Raw genomic sequence first — 19,151 nt, forward strand, 5'->3', positions numbered from 1 at the left:
AGAACAACTTCCTATCTTGAAAACTTAAGGAGGAGTTATCCGTACAATGAGGGTACCCTATATGCAATATTTTGCCAAAAAATGACTTAGCTCAAAATCTTGTATTTTTTTCCCATAAATTATTGGAAATCAAAATCCTAGCAATATGCACACCTCTGATATACGTACAATTGATCTGCAAAAGAACAACTTCATATCTTGAAAACTGTATGAGGAGTTATCCGTACAATGAGGGTACCCTATATGCAATATTTTGTCAAAAAATGACTAAGCTTCGATAAATCATAGGAAATCAAAATCCTAGCAATATCCACACCTCTGATATATGTACAATTGATCTGCAAAAGAACAATTCCCTATCTTGAAAACTGTAGGAGGAGTTATCCGTACAATGAGGGTACCCTTTTGGCAGCCGCCCGCCCGCCATTTTCACCATTTTAATAACCGGATCTTTCCGTTGGAAAACCCGGTTAAACAGTAACAGTTGTTTTCTTTGTCATTTGGGGGAGATAAATGTTTAGAAAAAAAAATTTTGACTTCAAAATCATTGAGTAGTTTTTCCTTTATTTCTTTAACAAGTAAAAAGCTTTCAATGTGACAGCAAACCGGGTTTTCTTTTACCGGTATGTGAACTGTATCCATAATCCATGTCAACCCCTATCCAGTGAAATGGAGTACCCTATATGCAATATTTTGCCAAAAATGACTAAGTTCAAAAGCTAGTATTTTTTCATAAATTATCAGAAATCAAAATCCTAGCAATATGCACACCTCTTAAATATGTACAATTGATCTGCAAAAGGGTACCCTATATGCAATATTTTGCCAAAAACTGACTAAGTTCAAAAGCTGGTATTTTTTTCAAAAATTATCAGATATCAAAATCATAGCAATGTGCACACCTCTGATATATGTTTAATTGATCTGTAAAAGAACAACTTCCTATCTTGATAACTGTAGGAGGACTTATCCGTACAATGTGGGTATCCAATATGCAATATTTTGCCAAATAATGACTAAGTTCAAAAGCTGGTATTTTTTCCATAAATTATCGAAAATCAAAATCCTAGCAATATGCACACCTCTGATATATGTACAATCTGCAAAGGAACAATTTCCTATCTTGAAAACTGTAGGAGGAGTTATCCGTACAATGAGGGTACTCTTTTGGCAGCCGCCCGCCCGCCCGCCATTTTCACCATTTTAGTAACCCGATTTTTGCGTTGGAAAACCCGGTTAAAAACCCAAAAACAAATCTGTAGGTACCAGTATTGACAGTGATATCGCACCAGCTTGATCAATGACAATTCCAGTATATGTAAGTTTCCTCCAATTGAACGTCTGACACACAGTAGAATTTGACTCAAGATGGGTTAGTACATAGTTAGTTTTAGCACACACTGCAGACAAACTATTTGGATCGTCCATCTACAATTCTTATTATTTTAAATTTTCATGATTGAAAATGACTACCCGATTCAGTGACAAATTGATACACTTCAGATATATCAAATTGAGCGAGAAAACATCATCACTATTATTTAGTTGAAGTCATAGCTGAGCACATAGAGAAACGCAAAATTAGACAACAGGTATTGTGATGATAGCCAATTGTATCATTTCGAAATTTCCAGATCGTAGCTCGTGTGCAGGTAAATGTATTTTTATTAACAATACTGGATGTCAGTCCATCAGAGTGCAATAGCTTAGAAAGAGTGATACATTAATTGCTTTAATACATTATTGTCAACATCACATCCTTATGAACCATCAAAATATTTATGGATTACATGATCACATCCTCATTGAACACTGAAAATGTTTTTGATTAAATAACAATATGTTACAAGCGATCTGTTATGATTTTATCATTATCAACCCAAATTACATCTGGACACTTGTATTGACCTTTTTGTAAACAATCTTTAACACCAACAACTAAATCTGCTATTTTAAAAATGCACAAAAAGGATTATTTTTGCCATGAAATTCATGATTACCAAGTTTTCCTGAACATGGCAAATTTCACTTCTGATAAAATAAAGGTTGATGAACAGTATAAACCGATATTTTCATTTTTGTATGATTGAAAGTACGGCCGCCTTACATAGTTTTTAGACGTGACCCCGTCTATTGGTTTACTGTCAGCCGAAGTCTCAAACCGGATGGCACGCGTAGAACACATGAATTGAGTCTACGCGAAAGAAAATAGTGCAGAAACTTTTCATGCATTTCTGTAAATATATATTATAAAAACACGCATTAAATCGTTTTAAGTCCTCTATGTGTAAACCGAATTCTATAAAGAAAATAAAGAAATAGCTTTATTGATCAAAATATTCTTGCTCGGGTTCGATAGTTGTAGAGTTTTGAGGAATGGAGTTACGTTACTGAATGCACAACGCCGTCAACGATTCAGTTGGTGGACGAGCTCAAAAAATCAATAGAAGAGGTTCATGGTTCAATCGAAAGTAAAGTTCCCAAACGCAATCTGATATTTTTTTTAAATTGTGAATTTTAATACCGAACTTCATGCGCGAGCTGAGGTTAAAATACACAGATGTACTTCATATTAGAACCATTTTAACAAGAGCTTGGACTTTCAGTAGGGTGTAACGACCTATTTCTTGCGTCAAAACAAGTTAAAACGACGCTGGTTTCAAGCAAAATATACACCGACTGGGTATTCTTCGCCCAAAAGCCAGACAAATCTTGTTGATTTCAAAGAGACATGGCTGAATTGCCTACAATGAAACAGACAAGCCTACGTCACGTTGCCGTTTGACTCAACTACCGAATGTCCAAGCCCCTGTTAGAATGGTTCTAATAGGTGTTTCCTTGGCTTTCAGTCAACACACGTTATGACTGCTGTTCATCTCTAAAAAAAAATTTTGTACATAGAAATTAAAAACAAGTCTGAATTTGCCTTGTCGTTCATTGACTCTTTAGTTAATTTAACTGAATTTAAATTTTGAACAATACATTGTAAGCAAAATCTATATAGATTATACATTTTGGGTGAACAATAGATTAATTTATATATACAATCTTATCGATTGAAGAACCAAGTTAAATGTTAATGTTCATGTTGTCCGGCTTAGTCGGAATATACAATCATGTAATTTGTTTAATGTTATGAGACATTTTCTATACTTTATAACGGACAAAACCAGTCATATTTATGATTTTAAAAAATTCTTCATCAATATCTAAATGCCTCTAATCAGAAACTCAGCCGATCTTTCTTCCATTTATAAATATCTCACCAATATTAGACCTATGAATTCATTTGAAATTTTAAAATCGCTTTCGAAATTAAGTTCATTTTTCCAAGACACGCATTAAATTGTGCGTTTAATAAACGAGAGTGTATTGAAAGGACAAAGATCCCTGAAATGACAATGTCCTACAACATTTGTTAATTTTACTGTTAAAAGCGTTAACTTTGCATAGCATTTTAGAAATTTTAAAATCAAATAAATCTGAATTAATAGCTAAAATTAACAATTTACAATATCATATATAACAGCCAATCAGGAAAGGTCTACCCCAAAATATGACGTGATTCATTCACTTTTGATCTCCATTTTCTAGTTTTATCGATTTGAAAAGCAGATGACTGAATTCGGAGTATGATTTTTAATGAAATTTCAGAAACTGTTGTATCGTGATTCGTGTAAATGATGCACGAGTTCACACAAAAAAATAGTAAGTGGCGAACGAATTTTTTTTACCTATTAATTTTATATGAATCGCTGCAAGAAAATCATGACAGGTACGTAAGGTCTAAAAAATCAAAATGGCTACCGCGACAAACTTTTTTTTTATTGTTATAGTACTTGGAATAATCTTATTGTAAAAAAAAGAAATATTTCTAACGTTAGATGCCTGTGTTTGTTATCGGTATACAAATGTTAACTTTGTTCGGTAATTCAACAGTTTGAGAGTTTTCGGAGTTTTCATAAACCTTGTTTAACAGATACCGTCCAACTTATAGATTTTCCCTTTGATCTCAAAATAAATAAATATAACGATTCAAATTATATACCTAAATATAGTTGTTTTGATTTCCCCGGTTAGTTGTAGTTTTTTAAAAAAAATTCTTGGGGTCTTATTTTACATAATATACCGTTGTGTCAATTTTCTACAGTTATGAAGAATAGTCCCGGCCGGGATTTAGCAAAATTATGAAAGTAACAGGCAATTGTAAAAAGCCGAATTTTAGCAAACTAGATTGAAACAACTAATTCAAACTCATAATATTTGGAACATAATCGAGGAAAACGTGAACAATTACAAATTCAAACTTTCAATACCCCGTCTTTAAGTACTCTCAGTACTTTGATTTTTATGGATATTGTAATGCAAAATCGGTTTATCTCAACAGGCCACATAATACTGCACACATTACAAATTAGCTTAACAGAAAAAACAACAAACAAGTATTTATGTCTTCAAATTTATTATTCACATAATTAAGGTCAAACAATTATGCATGCGTCAACTATCTTCATACAAATCAAACAATTGCCTTCTAACTTTTCTTTTGCAGACGTTTTGTCCTTGCATTGCTGTTGGACCAAAAAAAAGCCTCTGCCAGCTTTATATCAGTCTAGTTCTGTCAAGTTCACACAACTAAATGTAATGTCACTGGTGACTACATGCAAATCAGATAGTCCTCACCTACATGTATTACTCTTTCAGCATGTCAGTTGTTATACAGGTCATTTGGAATGTGTAGAATTGCGATGAACCCTAAGGATCTCACCTGTAAATTTCACATGGATTCGTATGAACCATCAACATTGTCATTCTCTACTCTGCCCATATTTTCAGCCATGGAGTATAATGTTGCACTTGCACTTTCAGATATTTCACGGTTATAGCTTTGCACAGATGTGTCGTATTCATGCCTAGAAAAATACATGATATCTCTCTGCTCAAATCCTGCGTGAACTGCCGTCTCCCTCAGACAGTTTGCTGTGTAGCGTTTACAATCTGCTGCCTTGCAAATATCTGGTAGGAAGCTAACAAATGATCCCTGATTCAGATGCTTACTAGAGTACCATAAATTGCATATATTTGGAGAACAAATCGCATCTTTCAAGCATTTATTAAAAAGATAAGATGCATTTTGATCTGTTTTAGCCAAGAAAAACTTCAACGTTTTCACCGGACAATTTCGATTTCCAGTTTCATATATTCGCTTGTCATACATAGCTTCAGTTATATGATTACAATCTGTATAATCTTTTGATTTTTGTTCACGTTTCAAACAAGCATAAGTCGAACCCTTTTCATCGACTTTGAAATCAAAGGAATCTATCCTGAGTTGATAGTAGAAACCGAGTCCCTTGGAAACGAAATTCACAGCAATAATATACCACACTGCCAGTCGCAGGTTGATTGGAGATAAATATGCATTCTTAAAGAAAGCAGAGATTTTCTGTAAATCAGATACGTCAATGACCTCTTTATGAGTTGTTGGACGAAAAGTTCCAGTGACCATTCTCCGCTTCAGAAGACCTGTCAGGCCTTTATTCGCAACTTTAAAAGCTTTGTCGTTGACTATATTGATATTCCGACCAATGTCGGATAAATGTCGGTTAATGGCAGCTCGAATGGACTTCATTGTGTTTATGTGGTATTCTGTGTGTTTCCCATATTTTTGGTCAGGCTGTGGCTTTGCTTCACAGTAGAATCGTCCAAGTTTTTTTGCTAATTCCTCTTCATCTACTGTAGTCATATCGAGGGGGACGCCATAAGTTTCAGTGTGCCAATCTACAATATACGGCACAAACATCTTCATGCATTATATGTTTGCATTTGAATTTTTGCTACAATAGATTCATAAACACTCTCAGTAATAACTTATAAGTACCTGTAAGAATCTTTATACCCCATTTGGTATTCTTTTTTGTGGCCTTGGATTGTGGGAAATCCTGGATTCCTTGAATTTCTTCCTCGGAAAGCTTGTGAAAACGGGTTCTTGTTGGCATGAATTGGGATGTTTGATCGTCAAATTCTTGGTGGCTTGTATCAATATCCGAAACCGCTATTCTCGATAGAACATTGTCAAAATCTAAATTAAACAATTCTAGTTTGAAATGTGGCGAAAATGCTTCATAATCGTCCCCTTCATATACTTTAAACCTCCCTGTTTTACCACTTTGATGCTTGACCACTCACTGATTCAGCTTTTTATTATTTACCCCAGGTATATAGAAAATCAAATATCTGACGGTTTGAATTGTTTGTTTAATTATCGAGGTTCATTTTTATATAATAAATTTATGGCATTTAAATCAAGCTAATCTAAGCAAATCTATTTTCATGTTACCGAATGTTACTCACATTAATCAACAATGAATACAAAAAACTTATATGTGGAGTGTATATTGTTGGAGTGATCAGATTGCAGACCAGCAACCAGTTTATTATTAAATGAAATCAATTCTTTTAAAATTATATTGTTAGCATTACGTTGGGCAATACAACAAAGTCTTTTTATAACACAACTCGTGTAACATTCCTATTTCATGCAATTTGTCTAAATTGATAGTGTACAGAGAATGATGCACACTCAAAAAAATGTAAATACATGTATGTTTATTGGTGAATGTACTTTAATTCACAATAAAATCTTTCAAAAGATAGCTCTTTCAAATAGAATGGCAATTTGGATTCTCCATTATGTGCCAGTTATCAAATCTTTTGTTTTCTGATTGATCGACTTATGAGCACCAAACAGAAACAAACATGTCTGTATAATAAACTGATCAATAAAGTTGTATTCTGACTTTTAACAATAAAACATTCAGATCAGCAAAGTATTTCATGTTTGATATAATGTGACTGAATACACCCCAGATAAAATCTATCAATAACAAAAGACCATGCAACATACTTATTTCCCACTGTATGAAAGGTTCAAGGTGGGTATGGATTGAGCGACACCCTATACCTCTCAACTCTAGCTCTCTTTTCATCCCTTACAGACTTATTATATACAACAGGAAAACAATACTCTATCTTAAAGGGGCATGGTCACGATTTTGGTCAAATTTTATTTCTCTGTTTTTATTATTTGCAATGCTTTGGGAATGCATTTCTAATGATCAAATGAAATTTTGGTGCGAGTCGTTGAGTTTTAAGCAAGATACAGGGCTCACAATTCTTCGTCATGTAAACAAGGCTCGTGCCCTGTTTTTGTTTACATAGGTTCAATATACTAGTAAAAAATCTATTTAATGCTGGTTTGTCTATCTTATTATTCATTTTAAGCATAAATAAACAGTTCCTAACAATTAACACATTTATTTTAGGTCTAAAACTGGAATTTTCACTTCAACATTCGAAATGTAAACAAACGCTTTGTTTACATAGCAAAGAATTGTAAGCTCTGTAACTAGCTTGTAACTCATTAAATGACACTCAAATTTTGGTTGCCTATTAAAAATGCTTTACTGAAGCATTGTGAACATTAAAATCGAAAAAATAATTTTTGACCAAAATCGTGACCATGCCCCTTTAACACTAATACCTTTATTTTATTTCTGTTTCATTAAATGTACTACTATTATTACATAGGTTTATTGTATGGCATCGTAAAATATAATGTATTTAACAAGGAGAGGAATATCTTTTTCCAAACTTGTGTCCAATCCTTTTGACATCTTTATAGTCAATAAAATATGTTCAACTCAAATCTACACCAAAACCTAGCTACATTAAATCAAAACTTATGAATAGTTACATAAAAAAAATTATTAGAAATAACTTGAGATTTATTCATATCAGTTTGCTTCATCAACATTAATTTCAAAAATTGTTGACTCCCCGTTCAAACAAATTTTTAAGAAACCCTTTTTTCCAATAAAATTTTTTAAGGGTATTGCACTGCTTTTAAACAAATTACCAGTAAGATTTAAATAATCTTTAAATAATCATGCTGTAAAATGGTTAATCCTTTTTATGCAAGAAAGTTTTTTTTAAATATGAAACAATATAATCCATAAGTCACAGTCTATTTAATAACTTCTCTATGTTCCCAACATATGTTTCATCTGCACCTTGGTTTAGAAATCGATCCCTTTAGCAAATATGAATTTAGTCACATTTTTCTTTTCTATTCTTATTAATTCAAATCTTACTTAACAATTATTATCAAAACCGATTTGGTTGGACTTTTCCGATAGCGTCACCATCAGTTTTGACAGCTACGTCAAACATAAACAATACACGCCGCCGGTGTAAAAACTGTCTGATTGGTCAACTCGTTTTCTTAGGCGGAGTTACTTTTAAATGCTTAGTAAACGTAATGCCAGAGCACGAGATTTCGCAAACACACTTTAATAATTCGGGAGTTAAAGAAACGAGGAAATACCGTATGATACATGAATTAGTCAAATGTATTGTAAAGCTGCATTATGTGCATTCGGAAGAGGTTCTCATGATGAAGTACAAAAGTCGCAAATGCAATAATATTCGTATTTTTTTATTAACCCTCGTAGTGTATAATAGCTTATCAAATTGACGCGTTTTGTTTGTGTGTTTGTTGTTGGTTTTTTGGGGGGGGGGTTTTTTGGGGGGGGGGGGTCGTTTTTTAACTATTTATTTCCATGTAGTCTTGAGGCAACTCTAAAGCACAGGGGATTGTTTATAAAAAAAAAAGTTAAAAAGTAGGTACTTGTATTGTGTATCTCTTGCGGGGGGGGGGGGGGGGGTATACATGCAATACTGCTATTTTTCCTCCCAAGGTACCCACTTTTTAACGAAGCTTCTTCTTTTCTACAGCACGGATTATTTTTTTTTTACATTTGAAAAAGAGAGATAAAAAGACAAAAGCAAGACAGTATTGGTTTTTATTTAATTAAAAGTTGATATACTCCGTATTTTTGAAAAACGACAAAGTGTCAGCTGATTTTATCTCCTTAAAGGCCGCGTAAACTGCGACTTTTAGGTCAGCATGCAAAAGTGTGATGTATTTATCCCCTTTCAAAATGTTCTTTATTTTACGAAACACTGCTTCGACGGGGTTGAGGTTAGGAGAATATGTTGGTAGAAAGAAATATTCGACACCCACTGTTGGCAAAAGGTTGTGAAGCTCCCTTTCTGCTCTGTTATGGTGAATTGCTGCGTTGTCAGCTATCAAGACATCCCTTGGGTGGAAAACAGGTTCACCCTTGTCTGTAAAGCTTTGTGTGGCTTCTGCAATGAACTGAACATATCCAGTGCCATTTGAAGATCCATCAAATATCTTTACGTATTTAACCCCACTCATTCCAACTATTGCGTTTACTGTGACATTCGCATGAGGATTGTACCGAGTTAATTCTATACATGGAAGGCCCTTAACTGAATGACCGTAATTATTTTGTCCATCCGCAAGTTTAATTCCCATTTCATCCATGAATTTTAGAGTGAATGGATCTTTCTGATTGATATGATTGATATAATGCTGCGTATAATTCATATTCTGTGGGGTGAATCGGTTTTTATTTATTTTTTATATTCGTTTATAGGTCATGTTCAAGTCCTCTAAAAGTCTTTCAGTGTTCTAGAAATGGTACTTAACCCCAAGGTTTTTATTGAATTTGATTTCTTCAACAGTTCGTCTCTAACAGTTGTCAAGGGCATTGATGGTCTAACATGCTTCAAAAAACGGACGTACTCTGCATCTTCTTCCAACAATTTCTTTTTTCTTCCTCGATTAGTTTGAACAGGTACTTTTACGCACCCTCCATTACAATACTGAGTCCAAAATCTAGTAATTGTGGTAGGACATACTTTAAACTTTTGAGATGCAGTTTTTCGCAAACCTCGGGGTAGAGAGTATTCTCCAAGCCGCGCCCCATTGCTTTCCATAAAGTCTATTATACTTCTCCGATAGTCAATTCCCGTTGGAATTCCCTTCTCATACGCCCTTCCTGCAATATTTCTTCTGTTGACTGATAGTATGCCTTAAAAATCAAATGTTATAAATTAATAGGAATATACAGTTGATGAAAGGGGAATTCGTAAGGAAATGTAATCGTCAACATCTGCATGTAAACAAAACATGTAGTTGAATTATATCCATCTATAATGCCGTGCTTTAAAATACATTATGTTTTATACTCATATCAGTGTTAAGAGAAGTGGCACGTCATCTCTCCGGCATTCCACCCCCCCCCCCCCCCCCCGTCCCCACGGGTCCCCCAAATCCCGTGTATGAAATAACTCTTAAGATTTTGCAAATATAGTGAAAATTCAGTAAATGCTTTGGTATTTCTACATTTTGTGTGTGAGTTTTTTTAAAGTTCTTCTGAAAGGGTGTGTTGTATGGAAATTGGGGTAAACATCCCTTAGAACATTTCCAGATCCTCGTCTGCCAAATTGTATTATATAAAGAATAAGGAATCATTCTTTGAGTATTATGAGGTGATAATTTTGGTCGGGGCGTGATCAAATCCAATAAAGCCCGAAGGGCTTTATGATAGAATTGACCACGCCCCGACCGAAATTATCACCACATAATATTCAAAGAATGATTCCTTATTACTTATATTTATATAATTTTTAGCCATCGTACGATTAAATACTTAAATAAAAATAAACAAACCCCGCTGGCGCCTCATTTTCGCGTCATTTGTATTATGGGTTATATAGTACAAAATCGATACGTAGTGTTATCACAGGCAAAGACACTGGAAAATGTAAATATATTTATATCAAACTGACAGAAAACATCTTTTCTCGGATGATGCTAAAAATATAAACAATTCATAATTTATATTTGTTTCTTTTTTATAGGAACTGCTGAAATATACACAACTGTAGGGACTGTCCCATCGCTTCAGTTTTTCTTACAGCAGACGTTTTTTATATATAACCCCCCCCCCTCCTTTTACTATTTTGGGAGCATGTAAAAATGTAAGTCAGTGAAATTGAAGTTATAGGTCTTGTTCAACCCCCCTCCCCAGCGGATTAGGATTTTCATGGTTTTCGAATATCCTATCCTTTTTTTTTGGCTTGTCAAGAGTATTTAGATGAGTCTGCCCCCCCCCCCCCCCCCCAACCTCTTTTAAACAAGAGGCCCATGGGCCACATCGCTCACCTGAGCAACAATGGCGAACTACATTGACCTAACACACTTTACGGTCAGACGCGACCTATCTTCCATTATTTTCTATTTTTTCCTATCTCCACAATGTGAAGATTTCCACCAAGTAATTCCATAATTATATTTTCCTGTTATATGATACTTTTTTTATTTAGATATAAAGTGCTCAATTGAAAATATATACTATGACTTTATTTATAAGCATTCAAATGCATTTTGCATGCTATTTTAAGGAAAATTCTAAATATTATAGCTCTAAAAATAGCCTGGTAATAAACCTTGAATTTTTGGGAATTAACAGGTTTAAATGTTAATAAATAAGGAATAATTTATCAAGGAAAATTATATGAAATTGAGGAACGTCTCGTGTGTCCTTAAATAATCAAGAACAGTAAAATTTAATATTTAGCAAAGTTAAGTACCATGATAATTTTCTGACCTAAAACTCAATATTTTATAAAGGGGTAGGGGTGAAAATATATTGTGATATATTAATTATATATAACACCGGTATTTTATTTCCTACAGTTTTTGCACATATGTGAACAGTATTAGCTCATTTAAGATAAAAAAATCATACATTTCCTAAGACGTATATCAGTTAAAAAATCAGGACCCATTGTGGGCCTACCTTATTGTGTGTAATCATAATTTGAACATTTTGAATCTACACAATTAAAGGATGCAAACATTTTATTTCATTAATATGTTGTCTTAGAGGCCATGCAGTACATATATATTTTATATGATGAAAATACTGGAAAAGGTAGATATCATTTACCTGCAATATTTCTTGTTTGGTATATTGGTATTTATGAAAAAAAAATATCGAACTTAAATTAGTGTAATTTTCATTTTCCACATCTAAGTGAATATTTTAGTGTGTTTATTTAAGATGCCAAGCTCTATGAATATACCATGCAGATGAGATACATTTCATTTTCACAGCTCATATCTCATATGTGAAAGTTAACAAAGATTGACGGATAGAGAATCGCCAGCTAGTCTGGAAGGCAGTACGCAGTGTTTGAACTCCGTGGCAAAAGTTGCTAAGGCTACAGTAAAAAACTTAATTGGCCTTCCCTTAAATAATTGTTTACCTGATGTAAACTTGTGTGACGTTTTAAAACCTTACTCACTTGATCGATGAAAACATTTGACTGGAAAATGTTGTCACATGATGTGTTAAAAAGCTATATAATTCAATGTATTGTCAGGCATACAGGTATCAGTTCTGTACTAAGGCCCATCAATTATTTCATATTCCCTCAAAAACAACAAACGGCTACAAACCAAGATGATTTTCTGCTGCAATATTTTCTTTAAAATAATGATAATGCACGGATATCCTCATAATTGTAATGTGTCAGAACTGTTTAAAAGAAGTTTTTATTTACTCGCTTGAAAAATACCAAAATTGTTGCAGATTTCAAATAATTTATCAAATGAGAAAGGACCCCAGAAAGTAGTTATAGCACGTCATCCTTTTGATTTTTCTGTACACAAGTATATAATGTTTAGCAAGACAATTCCAATGATCAACAAACATTTCAGCGTCAGTAGAATGATAGGCAACTTTTAAAAACTTATCCAATTTGTCTAATTTTATTTTTTTTAATGCATTCATACATTATATAGATAAAATATTTTGTAATTGAGTTAGCCAGGTGACACAAAGTAAGTTTATGCACTGTGTATTTTGGAGAAATTAGTCCTACCCTATGACCCAATCACAACAGTTTTTAGTTTTGAAGATAACTGTAAACAAACGGTTTTGCATTAATTTGGCAGAGTTATTAAATAATTACAAGTTACCTTCTAATTGTAGTATCAACAAGAAATGTAATGATTATCGATTGTAATTTTCAATGCATGGTATATGTGTTTGCATCACCCGTATTTATAACCTCTAAAGATAAGACACTCGCGGGTGATTAATCACATGTTCAGGGTTTAACTGAGGCTGTGAAAACGTCTTTTCAAATTCATAAACATCTTTTTATTGTCTTTGGATTTAATTTACACGATTGTGAACTCGGAATACATGGCTACTTCAAATTCTCTTTCGGAGGAAATTCCGGCGAAGTTATCGATCAAAAATCGATTATTTCAACCAAAGTCGCTCCCTTGTTTGATCCTTGTTGACACAATTAGAAATTAATAAACAATAAAAACAGAGGGAAATGCACTTTAGTACGTTGTTAATGCATCAGATTTTATCATTTTCGCAGGTAAACAATCAACTGCCTATTTACCGAAGTATATGTTCCAAATACAAGGCGATTGTTTCCCAAGTTAAAAAGCAAAATGAAACGAAAATCAAAACAAGCTAAAACCACCCTCACAAGTGAAAATGACAACGCGTTGAAATATTTAACCTCAATTTACTTCACAATAATCGGCACCAATGTTATTTCCATGTTTCATAGATTATATTCGCACGTGAACTGTTGCACAACAAACTGCCAGCTTCAAACAAAGAACCTCGTTTTCGAGTTGCGGTAGACTGGCGATGTCTGTCATAAGACCAGTCTATCGCAATGAATTGCCAGCCTACGATATATGGAATAACGAGCCCTCTTTATTAGTATTTTCGCAATTATCTCAAATTTGGAACAAAATTCGCCTATAATTTTTGCAATTTATATTTTCCTTTCCCTAAGGATGATTTATACTAAGTTACGTGAAGATTAACTCAGTAGTTCTTGAGAAGAAGATTTTTTTAAATGCACCCCCCTTTTTCACAGTTTCGAGGTTTTCTCCGCTTTGAATACAATCTGGCCTTTTATTTTTGCAATTTATATTCACCTTCTTATAAGAATGATTTGTGCCAAATTTGGTTAAATTTGGCCAAGTGGTTTTAGAGAAGAAGATCAAAATGTAAAAAGTTTACAGACGGACAGACAGACGGACGACGGACAACGAGTGATCAGAAAAGCTCACTTGAGCTTTCAGCTCAGGTGAGCTAAAAACGATACTACGTGCCTGTAATATAGGATTTATCATTGCCATCGCAACATCATGTAATAAAAGGCTGTCAAGATGCATCCAAAAACCGCCTTTTTTAATAATAATAAACTTAATGACAAGCAAAAAGATGCCGGAAATCTTACAGATGATCATGTGCCATGGGTTTAATTATCGTCGTTATCAAATATAAATATCTAAGGTGTGCTAATGAAAAATGTCTCATCTCTCCCTCTTTCTCTTGCAAGTTGCAATAAAGGTTAAAGGTCAACTTTTGTTTATGGAATTTCTACAACATAGCAGGAACTTTCTTGTAATTTGGTTGGTCAATCAGATTGCGCACGATATTTAAGCAATCATTCGGCCACTATTTGTAAAAAATATGGCGGTCTCGAAAGCTGTGCCGAATGCAGGTGATGAGATCGATTTGAAGATTCATTATTTGTATTATAATGAAAATGCGCCCATTTCTATAGAATTTACTGAGCTGATGTCCCTTGGATACATCGGACTTGAAGCTGTCATACAGTCTCAGATTAAATACATCAGCCGGATGCCGACTCTGCGAATGTCATACAAGGACAAAGAAGGGGATTATGTCGACCTTTCTCAAGCCAATTTCTCAAAATTTCTCAGGACCGTTCGCACATCAATTTCAGATGAAGTTCCCGTTGTTAATATAAAAGTATCCGAAGGAACTTCCCCGGGACATTTCCAGTCGCCTATTATTAGTATTCCGCAATCCGGAGAAACGCCAGCTCGCAAGGAGTTGGATTTTCAGTCGCAGACACCTACAGTTAGTAATCCGGGAAGTGGTACATTTGGGGATGAAGTTCTCGATCTATTTACTTATCGATCACCAATCGAACAATCGATAAACGAGTTGCATGACGACATGAAAGAACTTCAGACAGAAGTTGAGAGTGCGAGGGAGTATGTGCTGAGCATGCAGGAAAAATATTGTAGGGCCCCCGCTCGAAATATTGGCAATGGAAAACAATGTGGAAATTGTCACTTGCGTCTTGACCATACCGCGCGCCAGTGCCATATTGAAAAATGCGTGACAAGCCAGCAGTGTGGGGATGTAAGTAAACACTCGGAAGAGAAGTCTACCCTAGAAGGTGCGAATGATCATCTAAAACGACTAGAGAAAACTTTGAGAGAGAAAACGTTGGATTTAGAGATGAAGCAGAAGGCAGTCGATTCTGTCAAAAATTCTTTTAGCCAGAAGATAAGAGGACATTTGATAAATAGTGATAAAGAAAAATATCTACTGAAGACATCGAATGGAAACTATGTACCAAGATCGGGCCTTGTTAACATCGACACAGCGAAAATAGAAAAATATTTTCAAGGCAAAGTTCCGGAGAATATCGAATTAGTTGCCAAAACTTTTCCAATGATCATAAAAAATTTCGACAGCGGACGCCCCATCGCTAGGTTAGGAAACCCTGCTCGGCCTATCTTGGAGGCAAATTCTGTTAGATTTCCAACAGCCGCACTAGGAAGGCCTCCAAGTCCCAGAGGATCATGCTTCTGGGGTGAGTAAATGCTTCAAAAATTTATATTTTAAACAAAGTAATTTAAGAAAACTTTTATTGTTTACAAGATGTGCCGTACGACAATTGCTGATAGAATTTGGAAGAAGTACTTTCACACACTAGCGTAAAATAGCAAAATCTGACAATTCTTGGTCTCTTTTTTTTTTATTTCAGAAGAATCTGTGCCGCCAAAGAAGAGGCGTTGACGTTTCATGTTTAAAACAGCGATGCACGATTAAATATACATTTACAGTTGCTGTGTTTTGTTTCTTTGCCTGGTAAATTTGCACTGCCCTGCATAATTAAGTATCCTCAAGCAGCCAATCAGCGGTAAGCTGAATCGACCAATAAGAAAGTTTGTGGTTACGGGGCGAGTCTTGTTTATACTCGATGCAGCTGTCAAAACTGATCGTGACGCTATCGGAAAAGTCCAACCAAATCGGTTTTGATAATATCACAATAGTGTTGCTCTTGAGCATAAAGATTTATACAATACTAAAATAAACTAAGAATTAACAAGTACATGTATCTTAATAAAAGTAATAAATATATTATCAGGTATACCGTGAACTTGTTAAACAAAATATGTAAAGACAATCTTCCTTACTTTTTTAAAAACAAAGGTGGGGGAAATAATTTAATTGTAAAAATTTTGATGAAAAATTGGAAGTGCACATTTACAAAATGCCTTCAACATATGTCCAGATTAACCAAAACAGAAGTTTCCAAGCTTAACGAGGCCGGGTCTAATTTGTTCTGCCCTAGATTTTTGGATGAAACTTTTTACATGAATTTCTACTGATATAATTATTATTTTAAGATTAAAAAATAAGACATTTACCACACCGTTTGTTTAGGGGGTCATCTCAAAGTTTGTTAATCTTTAACATAGGACCCTATGGGATTTTGCTTGAAATGTATCAATTTTGCATATTTTTTTCATTTTTTCAAAACTTCTGCCCTAGGGATTTCTTTTTCTGTTCTACATATTAAAGTTATTGCTAAAAGACATCAAATGGTCAAATAAAAAAAAACTTTCACCTCCTGGTTTGTTCCAGGGGTCTTATCAAATTTCCTAGATTCGTCAGATAATGGCTATTTTTTATTTGACAAAGGCGGAAAAGGTGATCTATATAGTATTATTAAAACATTCAGACATATTTAAGTAATAAAAAAATATATAACATCACATATTAAGGGTCATTAATATAAAATACATGGTTACTGTCTTGAAATATATGAATTAAGCTATATTTAGGCGGGTTAAGAAAACGTGACAGAGGGCTAGGCTTGCTGAACCCTCTTCACGTTTTCGACCCGAGCCCAAATATAGCTTACACTTCGAGACATTTATGTTTATTCCACAATATAACATTATTTTTACGCATCAAACGAGATATTTTCAACAATTTTCGCTGAATATCTGCAGTTGAAACTATGACGCCATGGCGTCAACCAAGCAAAAAGATGACGTCACAATACAAATGAAACGCTGCGCGAAAGCGTGCGTACTCGTTCTGTACTCGGCCTCGTTAAGTCTGGACTAAAATTGTGTTAACGGATGTACAGGCACTGCCAAATGAACAAACAAACAAGGGGCCCATGAGGCCACATCGCTCACCTGAGCAACAATGGCTTTATATAGGCATTTAAATGATATTATTACTTATTAGGTTAGTTACTGACTCACTACGGAAATATATTGGGTTGATCAATCTCATAGATGGCGAGGCGAAGCCGAGCCTTTTATGAGATTGATCAACCCAATATATTTCCGCAGTGAGTCAGTAACTACCCTAATAAGTGTTTTGTTTTCTCGAGGACTATCAAGCGACATATTTATTCACAAATAGCGATGATCTACGCAAAGCCATGTACAAGATGCCTTACATCTCGTCAAATTCAACTCATTTAAATTCTTCAAAATTTTCAATCTCACCTTTCAAATACTCTTTTAAAATCTTTGCTTCACCCATGTTTACTTACAATGTTTTGTTGCTATTCAATCTTAAATGTTTTCTCCCTTTCCTCTGCAGAGATTTGAGCAAATTTCGACGCTGCCATTTTGTTCTGCTCCAGACAAAACAATGTGACGTAAATATTCTAAGGGCAACTACTCTAATTTTAAAGAATTTCAAAGGGCAACTACTCCAAATACTTTAAGAACTTACGGCATGCAATTTATGTATTAAACACTATGAAATATCAAAATGAGTAAGCGAAGCGTAGACCAATGACAGCCATATTGCCTAATATTATTTCTCACAGAACAAATATAGAGATATATGAGGCAATCAGGTGCTATGTTTAAACCAATGAAAATGTGACATTTCAGTCCAAGGGAAAACAATGTGCCATATGGCCCCTTGGTAGGATGAAATTCAATGTCTGATTTACCAAATTCTATGTTTGATTTGTTCAAAAATTCCAAAATACAGGCGATAGTTCCCCTCAAGTTAAAAGGCATTATCAACTAAAATGAAAGAAAAATCAAAACAAGTTAAAACCACTGTCACAAGTGAAAATGTCAACGCATTGAAATATTTAACCTCAATTTACTTCACGAAATTGGCACATCTATATTTTGCATGTTTCATATATTTCTTGCGCATGTAAACTGTTGCACAACAAGCAATTCATCTTTGTCAGTTTGACCCATTTATCATGCATCCAACATGATTGCACAAAGAACTTGGTATTCAATATACGAAATACCGAACCCAAAGTTATAAACTGATTTACCCCCATTATTTTCGTAAATTACTCAAATTTGAAACAGAATTAGCCCATAGTGTTTGCAATTTTTATTTTCCTTTCCATAAAGATTATTTAAGCTAAATTTCATTGAACTTGAATCAGTAGTTCTTGAGAAGATCTTTAAAAATGCAACCCCTTTTTCTACGTTTCAAGGTTTTCTCCACTTTGAATAAAGGTCCGTCTTTCATTTCTGCAATTTATATTCATCTTACCATAAGAATGCTTTGTGCCAAATTTGGTAGAAATTGGCCAGGTGGTTTTAGAAAAGAAGTTCAAAATGTAAAAGTTTACGGACAAACAGACGGACGGATGGACAGACGATGGACAAAATGTGATCAGAAAAGCTCATTTGAGCTTTCAGCTCAGGTGAGCAAAACAGGATTTCAGTTAACTTTCCTATGTAGAGGTTGACAACTTAAGGTGGCAAGCACATTAAGATTAGAAAAAGTTGACTCTTACCTGTTCTACTGGTCAAACTTGAGGACGTTTCTTCTTGACTTAAATTCTCCTCAGACGACATTGAGGGGTTATCATGTAACCAGCTGGACTGACTTGTTTGGGTTTCATCTCTCTGTGCTGTTGACAAAAACATCCCCTCATCTGTTTGGATGATGCTGTCTTCCGGTTCAATTTTAACAATACTGAGGCTCACCTCAGTACTAGGGTCAGTACTTGTAACACTGTTGCTAGTAGAAGTGCATGTTTGACTGAAAATATAGAGTAACATTATCATAAAGCTATTCTCCATTTGAATACAAAGTAACATAACATATTTTTCAGCA

The 19,151-nt window shown here is 34.4% G+C and overlaps 2 protein-coding genes across 7 annotated transcripts in view; one reads left to right on the plus strand and one right to left on the minus strand.

Moving 5' to 3' along the window:
* Positions 1 to 19,151, minus strand: part of LOC128166641 (zinc finger protein 236-like) — a 30,639-nt gene that overhangs the window by 6,775 nt on the left and 4,713 nt on the right. For 3 of the 6 annotated variants that reach the window (XM_052831967.1, XM_052831975.1, XM_052831950.1), the window contains exon 4: positions 18,829 to 19,076. In XM_052831967.1, the coding sequence (XP_052687927.1) occupies positions 18,829 to 19,076 (248 nt within the window). Of the gene's footprint in view, positions 1 to 4,270; positions 5,782 to 5,881; positions 6,083 to 8,764; positions 9,963 to 18,828; positions 19,077 to 19,151 lie in introns of those variants that run through there. The other 3 variants (XM_052831943.1, XM_052831935.1, XM_052831959.1) reach the window with 3 other exon arrangements.
* Positions 12,772 to 18,812, plus strand: LOC128166710 (uncharacterized). The gene is made up of 2 exons (XM_052832032.1): positions 12,772 to 15,612; positions 15,787 to 18,812. Exons 1-2 carry the CDS (start codon positions 14,454 to 14,456, stop codon positions 15,816 to 15,818), a joined length of 1,191 nt encoding a protein of 396 aa, XP_052687992.1. The 5' UTR covers positions 12,772 to 14,453; the 3' UTR covers positions 15,819 to 18,812.

This window comes from Crassostrea angulata, chromosome 1 (assembly GCF_025612915.1).
Source record: "Crassostrea angulata isolate pt1a10 chromosome 1, ASM2561291v2, whole genome shotgun sequence".
NCBI lineage: Eukaryota > Metazoa > Mollusca > Bivalvia > Ostreida > Ostreidae > Magallana > Magallana angulata.